Source organism: Castor canadensis, chromosome 9 (assembly GCF_047511655.1).
Source record: "Castor canadensis chromosome 9, mCasCan1.hap1v2, whole genome shotgun sequence".
In the NCBI taxonomy this organism is placed as follows: domain Eukaryota; kingdom Metazoa; phylum Chordata; class Mammalia; order Rodentia; family Castoridae; genus Castor; species Castor canadensis.
Window position 1 is genome coordinate 35,699,816 of NC_133394.1, and position 12,855 is coordinate 35,712,670.

Here is a 12,855-nt window from a genome sequence, read left to right on the forward strand (position 1 = left end):
GGGAATGTTACTTTATGAATTAGGATCCTTTGATCAATAGGCATAACAGCAACCGCTCTACAGTAAAATTCAGCATCCTGGTGAGAAAGGCAAAAACTTTAAAGTTTAAAAATAAAAGAGTTGATGCATTTTAAAGGGAGAGCCTAGGGGAAAAGTCGCATCTGTCAAGAAAAATAAGGTTGAAAACAATTGTTCAAAAGCCATTATTTTGTAAGAATTTTGAAGTCTACCGAAATGTACATTGACACCATCCAGAGTAGGTGTATATCAAATAAAGGGTGCTGAAATCCAAACACAGAAAGGTGAGAAGGTTGCTTGAGGGGGGAAAAGGTCTGTTTCAAAAAACAGGAAGATAGCTTAAAGTAAAGAAAACTGGGAACACTGGAGCTTTGCCCAAGTCAGATCCAAATAGAAATTAAGTGGGATAAAAAAGAACCTGAGGTCCTCTGTTTTGGAGGTCCTCAGACACTGCAAGGAGAGAAGTTAACTGGAGATTCAATGTCGCCACCTGATGGGCACATGCAGATTCTGGGTAAGTAAGGCAAGGTGGATGGAAACTGGGCAGAGTCAAAGTCTGGATATGAGGTGTTGGACCCCATAGCCACAGGCCAACATGGTGTACTGCTGTGAAGCACTCCTTCTACTTCCCTACCCTGGTCACTTCCCCACCCCACTGCCTTTCCCCTGCCCCACCACTCTTCTGACTTCTGATGTTGTCCTTTTCTCGGCTCTCCATCTTTCTCCTTCCATTCACTTGACTCAAAGTGTCTTCCAACTCCTCTGTGGCCTGGGTGATATATGTGAACCTCTGATTCAAGCATGCATATAGCATACATACATATATATGTTTATATATATATACACACAAAAATATGGCCAGTAATCATGTATAATTACCTAATAAAGGTACTTGTTATTTGTTTTTTGTGCTGGAGAATCAAAGCCAGGGCCTTGTACATGGTAAGCACGAGCCAACACTGAGCAACACCTCTAGTTCTTAATTTTTAAAGCAAGTCATGTGAATCATTTTTATTTCCTCATTTAAAAAAAAAACTTTAATAGTGAATTTGCTCAAAATACACTCTATGCATATATGGAATTTTCATATGAAACCTCTTTATACTATTAAAAAATCAAAATTTATTTTTATTTAAATTTAAAGGACATTATTTTCCTTATTTGTATTTTTATTTTATTTTTAAAATGTGCTTTTAAATTACTAACATGGGCTTATAGGTGTAGCTCAATGATCCAGTACAAGGCCCTGAGTTTGATCCCCAGCATTGGGGAAAAAGTACAAAAGGTTGACATGTAACTCTAAGCAAATTTTATCTGGGAGTAGTGTTTCCTGATAGAGGAAAATATTTACTCCCCACTCAATATTAGACATTAGATTTCTTCTCTGGCTGTTGTGCTTCATATCAAAGGGAAGATAAAGTTAGAGACTCTACTACCTCATATTATAAAAATAGCTAGGATGAAGTCTGATTTTAAATTTGTATTTAAAAGGTTATCTTCTTTAAACTTTTCTATCATCTGTCAATTGGTATTTGGAAAGTTATTTGACCTGTAAAGCCTCTTTTAGACTGATTTTTTTTTTTAACCATCACACATACATGAATAAAGCTGGGGACAGGATGGTATAGATTCTCAGTCCTCCTTTCAAAGACTACTTAACCTCCATTGCCTGTAGGTTACATTCGAGACAGCACTTGTTTTTCTGTTTATAAATAGAGTTAGCAAAGGACAGGGTACCGCACAACAGAATTAGAAGCTGTGATTTATTTTGTGCCAACCTCCTTTCTGTGTCATTTGGTTACATATGTCCAGACTCTCCAGTGTGCTAAAAACACCCCGAATCCCACCCTTGACACTTGTGCCCCCTCTAATTCTTACACTCTCCAGAGAGCGCAGCCTCATTTTTCCTGCTTTACCACCACTCTAATTACTAAGCAAGCACTCTGGGTTCCTTGTTGACTTCTCAGCACCAGACACACACTTAGTGGCAACTTGTTTTCTGATAACTCTTTCTGATGGAAAAATACACTGTTCTATTAAGTAATTTGGATTATTTGGCAATTATCTTAAACATTCTCCCCAAGTACCTTTCACTAATCTTAGTACATTTCTGTGACCATCTGTTGTGATTAAATCCTTCTCCCTACCCACCCTGTAGAGACACACTCAAAATAGTCTAAGTATATAGAGTTAGGATTTTTCTGAAAATATTCTCTTTAAATTCATCTCCTCTTTGATTCTTCTTCCCTAAACATAGACAACTACTCCAATATATTTGATATTAATTAGTTTTTGCATGTTCCCATAAAACATTATTAGGTATTTATATGCATGTATTTTCTTTTTTAAATTATTATAAATATATGTATATAGCTATTAAAATAGTTCAAAAGAATGTACATTGGGAAGTCAAAGTTGCCCTCCCTGGCAATGCACAAATCCTTTGGCCCTACTCCCAAATGTAATTCTTATATGATACTTTCTCGGGTTTTGGCTACACACGTATGTGTACGTGAAATAAATGTATACTTTAGTATGCATTCACATATGAGCCACGTATTACACAAACGTCTCCTTACCCAGCTTCCCCCAGTGGTAACATCCTGCATAACTATGGTACTGTATCTAAACCAGGAAATTAACACTGATACAATCCACAGATCCTAATCAGATGTCTCTAGTTTTACCTGCCTTTGTTTGTGCATATCTCTACAGGTTTTTTTTTTTCCCCCCAAACAAATCACAGTGGTATTCAACTGTAGTCCCAACTATTTGGGAGGCTGAAACAGGAGGATTCCTTAGGCCCAGAAATTCGAAGCCAGCCTAGGCAACATAGCAAAATTCTGTCTCAAAAAAAGTAAAATAAAAATACATAGTTATTCATGGAAGCATTTAAAATGCGTAAGTGCCATGTATTTCCATTGTATTTCCATTATATTTCTTTTTGTTTTGTTTTGTTTTCAGTTTAATTTATTGTGTGCATTTTAAAGTGAAAGTTAAAACACACAAACCACAGAAGCTTCATAGTACTGATAGTACTGACCAATTTTAAAACAAAAACACTGATCATTTATGCACATTCCTCATCTTTAATTTTACATCGTGTTATACAGAGGTACTAATGACACACACACACATTCTAACTCCTTATAAGCTTTTTGTGAAGCAGCGAGATATTGCATCATAGCACAGCTATTATATTTCTGCCTTGGACGTATCCATGCAGCTGTGTACAGCTAGTTCACTGTCACTGCTCCTGAAGAGAATCCTACCGTATGCTTCTCTAATGTAGTTGTTTTCAAGAGTAAACACTTAGCCAGCTTCTAACTTCCCACCTAGATAAATAGTACTGCAGTGAGTATCCTCACCCATGTCTAGTTTTACGTTCATGTCAGAAGTTGGGTTTCTAGGGCATTTGTATTCTTGGCTGATCAGAATGTCTATGAAAGTCCACACAGATATAACATGACAGTTCCTAGACCCCCATACTTGTGATTGTTTAAGACATAACACTGGAGTTTAAGATCTAGAAGTCTAAAATATCACAGAAAACCTGTAATGGCACTGTGGGTTAAACTTAAAAAAAAAAGAAGCCTTACTCCAGTAACAGATTTTGCATGATACAAAAATGTGTGTTAAATGTAGAAATGGGCTGGGAATATAGCTTAGAAGTAGAGTACTTGCCTAGCATACATGAGTATGTATTCAATTCCCAGCACTCCAGAGAGAGAGAGAGAGAGAGAGAGAGAGGAAAACTTTAAGAAATATATTCATAATTTCAGATCCTTTTACTGTATCGTCCTTTTTCCTTTCTTCATTTCCTGTAACATTTCAAAAAACAAAAATTACCAAACAGCCTTTTTTGAGTGATTTGTGTTGTGATAGGAAGACTTAGAAAAAACACTGAAAGTTTGAGGACATCATCTCATTTCAAGCTAGGATTATAGTCCTAGAAGGTGAAAGAAATAATGGAGGCTGATAATTACCCCCCACACACACATACCCAAAAATCCTGTCTTGTTTCTGCTGTATTAAATAATCGCTATATCTGAGATTTAGACAGCCCAGGTATCATTCACCCTGCCAGTTCTCCATGCTTTGGTTGCCTGTGGCAGCTAAGGAGGTGTTGTAGCCTACCTCTCACTGCTGCAGCAGCCAGAACTGCTCTGAAAGGAAGGTTAAGCCAGTCATCACCACACAGGCTGGATTTCATACTTAAGCTTCTGTGGAACACACTGATTTATATTAAAAATCAGTTGTTGTTTTCTGTCAGTTCTTTGGATGACTCTTTCATGCTTGTGTTTGTCTTGCTCATTTTTGAAAGCACAGAGTTTCCAGAGCATCTCATTTGCATTCACTGAAGTACTACTTCCTGGGCAGGGTAGTCAAATGGACCTGACATATCCACTAGGTGCTAGCAGCTCAGCTTTTCTGATCAGCCAAGCCTTCTTCATGAGACAGTTGTATGGTCCTGATTATTGCTATTTAGAATCCTATAACCTTTTATGAAGTGGAAGTAGAAGCCAATCTATGGAACAATTTTTTTTTAATAAATGTGTTTTCCATATCACTATAGAATGATGATACCTTTGTCAGTTAATTTCCCATTGAATGGTTTATTTAAATTCCTTCAGTAAAACCATGGCTTAGATGTGATTTGCTAACATGGAATTATCAGCTAAAGATAGAGTCCTACTGGAAACTCAAGAAAGCTAAATTTGCTACTAAATGAGTTAAAATATCAGTAATGAGGCTGTGATAAGAAACAGAAAAGTTATTGAAAGGTATAAATGTAAAAATTGTCCTAATAATCCTAATTATTAAATGATTAAATGTTAGTCCATGCATATGCTTCATTAGCATACAGTGTAGACTAAGGAGCTCTTTTGCAAAGGTCAGGAGTTAATGTGGGAATGGCAAATGGCCCTGCAGTGTGATCCTACATACTGCAATGACAGCTACCAAGCCGTGGGCTGTAGATGTTCACCACTAACCATGAATGTTCTGCCTCTTCTCCACTTAGACACCCTTACACTTGGCAGTGATCACTAAGCAGGAAGATGTGGTGGAGGACTTGCTGAGGTCTGGGGCCGACCTGAGCCTTCTGGACCGTTTGGGTAACTCTGTTTTGCACCTAGCTGCCAAAGAAGGACATGATACAATTCTCAGTATCGTACTCAAACACAGAAAGGCAGCACTACTTATTGACCACCCCAATGGGGAAGGTAAGAGACAATGATATTGTTGGTGTAACCTTTTCTATTCAATTTCTAAGTAATTGCTTGGTATTTGATAAATGCGTGCTGCTTAATTTTTCACTCAAAAATGCTATTTTTCTTTAGTCACCTGGAGTATATTATATCTAGTGTGTTTCTGTTGCTCACCATAGCAAATTCCTTTAAAGATGATTTGGAATGGTTTAGTCAGTAGGAGGAAAATTCAGAGGCCTGAGCAAATACTGATTATGAAGAGTGTGAAGCATCATTTAATCAGAGAATGTTTATTTACTCTCAGTGTCTCCTGAGAGCATAATAGAAGACCAGGTTCCAAATGCAGAGCAATAGACTTTTAGAGCCTTTTAAGAATATACTAAACAGAAACCAGAAGTGATGAAACCTGACAGCATATATCTCAATGATCCAGTTTTGCCATCCTCTGCAACTTCACCAGGGACCATCTGTGAGCAGCATTCCCACCCCGTGACTGTCCCTGTTCTTGGGTCATAGGTCTGAATGCCATACACATAGCCGTGATGAGCAATAGTCTGCCATGTCTGCTGCTGCTGGTGGCCTCTGGGGCAGATGTCAATGCTCGGGAGCGGAAGTCTGGGCGCACGGCACTGCACCTGGCTGTGGAACATGACAACATTTCTTTGGCGGGCTGCCTACTCCTGGAGGTGAAGGACACATGTATTTGCCAAGGGAACTTAGGGAAGTCTTTTCAAAGGCTAAACTCAGTAACACCTTTTTTCCCTGCACTCAGCAATGTTTATTTAACTTTTATGCAAGCCTTCAGAGTAGGACCTGCAGGCCTTCCCCCACCCCTAACCCAGCATCTCTAATTGGGGATTTCTTCAATGCAGAGCCAGCCCAAAGCAGGCACACAGACAAAGAGGTGGGAACCAAAGGGCCAAAAGAACCTTCTGCTAACTCTTTTCATGTGGGTTGGGTTTTAGGGTGATGCCCATGTGGACAGTACCACCTATGATGGAACTACACCCTTACATATTGCAGCTGGGAGAGGGTCCACCAAACTGGCAGCGCTTCTCAAAGCAGCAGGTAAGGTGGTGGTGGCCTGGCAGTTGATGAAAAATGTTATTGGAAATGCAAACCCAACTGCAGAGCAGCAATGTTGCCTTCTTGAAGCCTCAGACCTGTTGCTGAAAAGCATGCATAAGTAAACATTATGTGAGCAATCACATTTTAATTGTCATAAAAGCACTGTTTGGATTAGTAAGCCTGAGCTTACCCTGATCTGACAGCCATGCTAGTTTTCACTCTGGTTCATCTGTTTGTGTTGGGTTTGGGTTGTTTAGCTTGAAAAGTAAGAGTTTATTTCCTTGTAGAAATCTGAGCTACATCAGTCTCTGATCACAAGTTCCCAGAAGAAAAAGACTTAAAGCCTTCCTTTTCCAAGAAAGGTCTCTTAGAAGTTGAAGTAATGGGAAAAAGCACATGAGCCATGTGTTGAGTATTTTCACACACTAAAAGTTACTAGCATTTATTGGCCTTACTCCGTACTGGCATTTTACATGCTCCATCTCAATTTCATTTAATCCACAACAGCCTTTTGAGAGATGTACCATTATTACTATTCCCATCTTAGAAATAAGGAAACAATAAAAAAAGACTACTAGGTCCCACTCCCAGTGACCCATGTGTGGTAGGGTGTGAGTCATCCATACTTCAGCAGCCTGAACTTCCAGACTTCATCCTTGATACTATGTTCCTCTGTACTTTGCTCAGGGTTTAAAGATATTATTCCATTTAATTCTCTAGAAATTAATTATTATAAGAAATTATTATAGGAAATTATTCTTGGTCATCTGTGAGTCTCCAGTGCCTTGCATATTTAGAACCTTAAAAAATGTTTAATCAAATTGGCATTTCAAGCCTGCTCTGTTATATTTGGTTTACTTTCAAGGCTATATTAAATTGTTATAAGGTAAATGATTTAGATATTCAAGAAAACAGAGTGGGTTAAAGTATCATTTTAAAGATATGGAAACTTGGGGGGCAGACATTATTGGGGTTTGAACTCAGGGCCTTGCACTTGCTAGGCAGGCGCTCTGCTACTTGAGCCACACATTCAGTCCTTCCTTGCTTTTAGTTCTTTTCCAGATAGGGACTCATGTTTTTGCTAAGACTGGCTCAGACCATAATCCTCCTACTTATGGCCTACTGCCTAGCTGAGACTGACTTATCATTGAGATGGGGGACTTGCTAAGTTTCCAAGATATGGGAACATTTTGTTTGAGGGCACCATATTTTTCTGACAAGTAAAATTATACTCCAAATAAGCAGCAGCCTTTCTTTTCTTCTTTGTCAAATTGAACTTTTTCTTACCCGAGTAGCCTCGGTTGCAGAGTGTAGGAATCATTTTGGAAGGCAGCTATGCTCACCACTATACTACCAATGCAGGCTAGGAATCATTTTGGAAGTCTCTGATTATATTGAAGAAATCCCTTCACACAAGAAGCTATATCTCTTTCAAAAATGCTTTCTCTTACATTTTCGGAATTCCATGAAAGAATAGCAAGTAACAGTTTCTCTGATATAAACTAGGAAACCTAGATGAAAAGTTGAATCTTGAAGCTTGGAGTCAGTCATAAAGAGCGTCACTGCAGAAGCAGATACAGCTCAGGCTTTCCAGCCTTATTCATTGTTCCTCTTAGTTTCTCTACTGTTTTCATGGTCAAGTTATACTTAGGTCATAGAAGATCAGGCCAGAATTGGCAGAGGGAAAGCAAGAGATAGAACAGTGGCTTTCCTTGAGCACTCTCCCATTATTGATGTTGACCCAAGTCAAATAAAAGTCCTGCCTGCAAAATCAAAACAAGTTCCACATCCTTAAAGTATGTGCCAAGCCCCCCACTGCTCATTAGCCATCAAGCCAAACCCTCTCATAAGAATAGTCACTAGACCTTTGAGCAGTAACTCACTTCAATCTCTGGGTTACATTTTTGTGTTTTCTTGCTTGCTGGAAACTAAAGAACAGGCTAGATTTCCCAAGATTCATTAGCCAAAGCTTTTACAATAACTCCACATCCTAGCAGATGGTTCTTTTGGTGTTCTGTTGTTACTGTTTAAGGATCAGGGCCCTAGCAGCGCTCAGCAAAGAATAAAATTGACCAAGTTGTCACTAGACACCAAGCATCTTTGCTCTTTTGAGTGAGTGAGAGAAGAAGGTAAGAAATGCACATTGGCAGGCATATTTGCCTGAGGGCACCCACTCCCAGAAAACTGCTGTCCAGTGGTCTCCAGCTTAAAGATGCAGCCTTCAGTTGAAAAATATCTTGTAGAGTTGAAATTCAGGGTATTTAAAGTCTTTTGTTTTTGTTATTGTCCTTGGCTGTATAGACACCTGTATGAAGTAAAGTCAAAGTAAATTACAATTTAAAAGGAAGTTCTTTGGATATTTTAATAGAAATGTTTTTTATGCCTTACAAATTATGAGGGTAATTACCTGTAGCAACTAAAGATAAATTTCCTTTGGAAGTCCGATCCTGCAGGCAGTTGGATGTTGACATGGTTTGGATTTACCTAATAAGTCACCTGATTTCGCAGGAGCAGATCCCTTGGTAGAGAACTTTGAGCCTCTGTATGACCTAGATGACCCATGGGAGAATGCTGGAGAGGATGAGGGAGTGGTGCCTGGAACCACACCTCTGGATATGGCTGCCAACTGGCAGGTGAGTTCTACCCAGTCTGTCTGGCAGCTGCTCCTAAGGGAACCAGAGGTTCGGGAATGTAAGGACAGATGGTCTTCCTTGTCCTTTATTAACAAAAGACCATGCCTTTTATTTTTAAGAAAGTCTGCTTGTCAAGAGCCATATTTATCTTGAAATGCCTGTCCATGAAAGATCCAGGTTAGCTGAGCCCTGAGTGTAAAAGTGTTTACCTAATCAGATCAGAGTAGAGATGTGAGAGAGGTTAGAAAAGAGAACACAAAATTCACATAAGACTTACCCATCTTGAGCACATACCATCTCAACTTCTGAAGCTCGGGTAAATGTTGTCATTTTTTCAGAACTTAGGTGAGTGATTTCTGAACATAAAGTGAACTTGGAATTCTTCAGAGGATTTCCATAAATATAAACAGATTAAATTTAAAGCCTTCCTCAAAACTCCACAGAACTGATCTCTGAAGGGGAATCGGTTACTAAGTAGTCTTTTGGGCTAGAGAAAAGAACCAGTGGGAGGAGTGGGCAGCATATAGAGTGCAGACATGACAAAAATGAATTTTTAGAGGTGAGTGCAGCTTCACATCTAAAAACTACTCACAAGCCCCCATTTGTGTTGGGCTGAATGACCCAGCAGAGACTGATACTCCATGTGCATCATCATCTCATTTGCCCAAAAAGGCCTCACCACCGAACACAAAGAGGTAAGCCAGTTCACGGACCCCATGTTGTCCTTACCCAGGTCCATTAGCAACGAAGCAACTACAGAGAGCACCTGAATGTCCTCCAATGCTGTGGAATTCTTTTTTCTTTTAATTGAAGACTTTCTGTATAATGTTTTCCCATGTTTTTCTAACCGACAGGTGTTTGACATATTAAATGGGAAACCATATGAGCCAGAGTTCACACCTGATGAACAAGGTGGGTTGTGGTAGAACTAGATTCTCTCCAGTAGTGCTGTCTCTACACTGGTTCATAGAGAGAGAGGAAAATCCAGTGCTATCCAGTATATAGAAGACATGGTTCTTATTTCACAATCATGTCTAGAGGTATGAGAAGAGCAATACCTGGTCCTAATCCACTATAAATATCTACTGCTGCTGCTCAGCTGGACCTCTGCTAACTTTCAAATAGAGAAGCTTGGTTGCTTCTACTGGGAGTTGGAGGCAAGCAAGGTGGCAGTGACCAACCCTTCCAGAGAGGGATCAGTAGGACAATTGTGTTTCTTCCTTTTTCCTTTAGGAGATATGAAACAGCTTAACGAAGATGCAAAGCTACAACTCTACAAGTTGCTAGAAATTCCTGATCCAGACAAAAACTGGGCTACTCTGGCACAGAAATTAGGTCTGGGGATACTTAATAATGCCTTTCGGCTGAGTCCTGCTCCTTCTAAAACTCTTATGGATAACTATGAGGTAATATGTCACCTTCATATTTAACCATTTTTTATTTGACTTTACTCAATTAACATCACTGATCAGAGCATTGTCCCCTTCCCTGTCCCATAATGCTGGGAAAGAAAACCAATCATTGCCCAAGGCATGAGAGAAAGACCCAGGTCAAGATGGAAGCCCATTTTCCTGAGAAGGTTGTCTTTCAGATGTCTTGAGATGTCCGGTTTTCAAATACTCAGAGCTTTCCTGTGAAAATGCTATTTGGAACGTCAGAGTTATCAGAAAACTGTGATCCCCCTAGCAAATAAGATAGATTATAATCAAAATGCACCATATCTTCTTGTGCCCAAGAGTGTGCCATGGTCACATGTCAGGACATGACCATTATTCTCTGATTCCTAGTGGAGATGCTGCCTGGTGGATTTTTTTCATTTAAAGAGAAAAAAAAAAAAGAGACCTAAGCATAGGGTAAGATTATTTTCTGTTGAAAATGTCATTGTTAGCTATTGTCCCTCAGTGGGTTTCAGAGCTTCAGCTTGCATCAGGGATATGGTATAGACTGTAGACTGGGTAGAAAGTTTCAGTGCCTCAGGGCATTCTCTCTCTCTCTCTCTCTCTCTCTCTCTCTCTCTCTCTCTCTCTCTCTCTCTCTCTCTCTTTCTCTCTCTCTCTCATACACACTCTCTCTCTCTTTCTCTCTTCTCCCTCTGTTCCTCCCTCCCTCTCCTCTCCCTCTCCCTCTCTCTCTTCAATCTCTCTCTCTCTCTCTCTCTCTCTCTCTCTCTCTCTCTCTCTCTCTCTCTCTCTCTCCTGTGTATCTGTGTGTGCATCTCCTGATGATGAGCCACTTGTCTGTGATTTTCTGAGTGGTCTTTGAGCTAAAACAGGAAATATGATTCAAACACTGTATTTTCTTAGGCAGTCTTCTCTCTCTACCCTCTTTAGAACCACCTTGCTCTCTGAGAGAAGATGGCAGGGAAGAGGGAAAGTGTGGGTGTCTGTGTTTATGGCCTGCACAGGGTTCAAACACAAGAACATACTCTTCATTTTTCTTATAGGTCTCTGGGGGAACTATCAAAGAGCTGGTGGAGGCCTTGCGACAGATGGGCTACACTGAGGCAATTGAAGTGATCCAGGCAGCCTTCTGCACCTCAGGAACCACAGTGTCCAGCCCCAAGAAGAACACCTCTCAGGCTCACTTGCTGCCCCACTCACCTTCCACAAGGCAGCACATAGGTAAAGAAAAAAGATGGAGGAAGCAGAGGAAATATTTCCTGCTCCCCTAGGCTGAGGCCATTAGTTCTCATGGGATATGGCAGTACAGTTACCTTCCCCCATCATCTCCTGAATACATCTTCCAGGTTGGTCTATGGTCTCAGTTTTACTCTCTGTTCTCCTCCCCTCCCCCCATACACTACCATTCAGATGAGGGATCTGTTTCCATGTATAGTCACATTGTCACAAAAGTTACTTAGATTCACAATATACGCTAAAAACAATATGATGTAAGGGTTAGCATAAATATTCTTTATTTCATTTCTTAAATTTAAAGAGATTGATTCAGAGAAAGCGAAATGGACAGCCTGAGGGTTGTAGAATGAGAGATAGAATCCAGATGACAGGCAGATGCTGTGATTTTTTGCTGTCATACCACTTCTCAGTTTCTCCACCTCCTCCCTGCAGTGATCTTCTTCCTTCAGCCTCTTCTCCATGCTCATGACACTGACCTCTCAGCATTGATGGTACCATCTGTCATCCCACCAAAAGAACAGATAGCCATAGGGAATAGATTCTCAACACAGCTATGTATCCTATATTTCTTCATAATTTAATTCTTCTACTCTAAATAACTATTTCATGCTTTCTCTTCCTAAACTTCCAGCCCTGCTTCCCTCTCCTTACTCATCTTGTACCATAGCTTCAAAACTCCATTGAAAACATAGAAACAAGCAGAAGTCTCTCCTCTTTGCACCGTCAAATCTGTGGTGTCCCATCCTTATTGCCCACTTGTGCAGCCTCCTATCCAGGCTCGTAGGTTTAAATGTCTGTACCCAGCCAAAGAGCAGTCTCTCCACTGAGTTCCTCCTCTCTCCCCTTCTGTAGATCCTGGTACCTAATTCTTGGCTCTCTCTCTCCTGCATTATCAACACACACACACACACACACACACACACACCCCTACTGGATCACCCAGAAAGCAGGCTATAATCTCATCTTTAAAAACAAAACAGGAAAAAAAAAACCCCACTCCCTTGATCCCACATCACCTTTAGCTACAGTCCAAGCTTTTCAGGAGAATTTTGTCTTCCTTCCCTTCCACCACTTTACCTTCTGTCCTTTCCCTAACCCCCTGTGCTCTAATCCTTTCCCACTCCACCAGGCCTAGTCTCATCACAGGGACCAGTAGCCTCCATGTTGCCAGACCTGACTTGTGTAGTTATTAAAATACTTCCCAACCCCTGGTACATAATAGCTACCCCATAAAAACTGTGGCTGGTTGAGTAAGTCAATACCGAGACAATAGCCATTGCACTATTATTA

General features: G+C 40.2%; 1 protein-coding gene across 4 annotated transcripts in view; it reads left to right on the forward strand.

Moving 5' to 3' along the window:
- Nfkb1 (nuclear factor kappa B subunit 1) overlaps nucleotides 1-12,855 on the forward strand; it is a 118,534-nt gene that overhangs the window by 104,122 nt on the left and 1,557 nt on the right. For all 4 annotated transcript variants that reach the window (XM_074041446.1, XM_074041448.1, XM_074041444.1 and 1 more), the window contains 7 exons: nucleotides 5,042-5,243; nucleotides 5,745-5,914; nucleotides 6,194-6,296; nucleotides 8,805-8,929; nucleotides 9,784-9,841; nucleotides 10,163-10,335; nucleotides 11,373-11,550. In XM_074041446.1, the coding sequence (XP_073897547.1) occupies nucleotides 5,042-5,243; nucleotides 5,745-5,914; nucleotides 6,194-6,296; nucleotides 8,805-8,929; nucleotides 9,784-9,841; nucleotides 10,163-10,335; nucleotides 11,373-11,550 (1,009 nt within the window). The remainder of the gene's footprint in view (nucleotides 1-5,041; nucleotides 5,244-5,744; nucleotides 5,915-6,193; nucleotides 6,297-8,804; nucleotides 8,930-9,783; nucleotides 9,842-10,162; nucleotides 10,336-11,372; nucleotides 11,551-12,855) is intronic.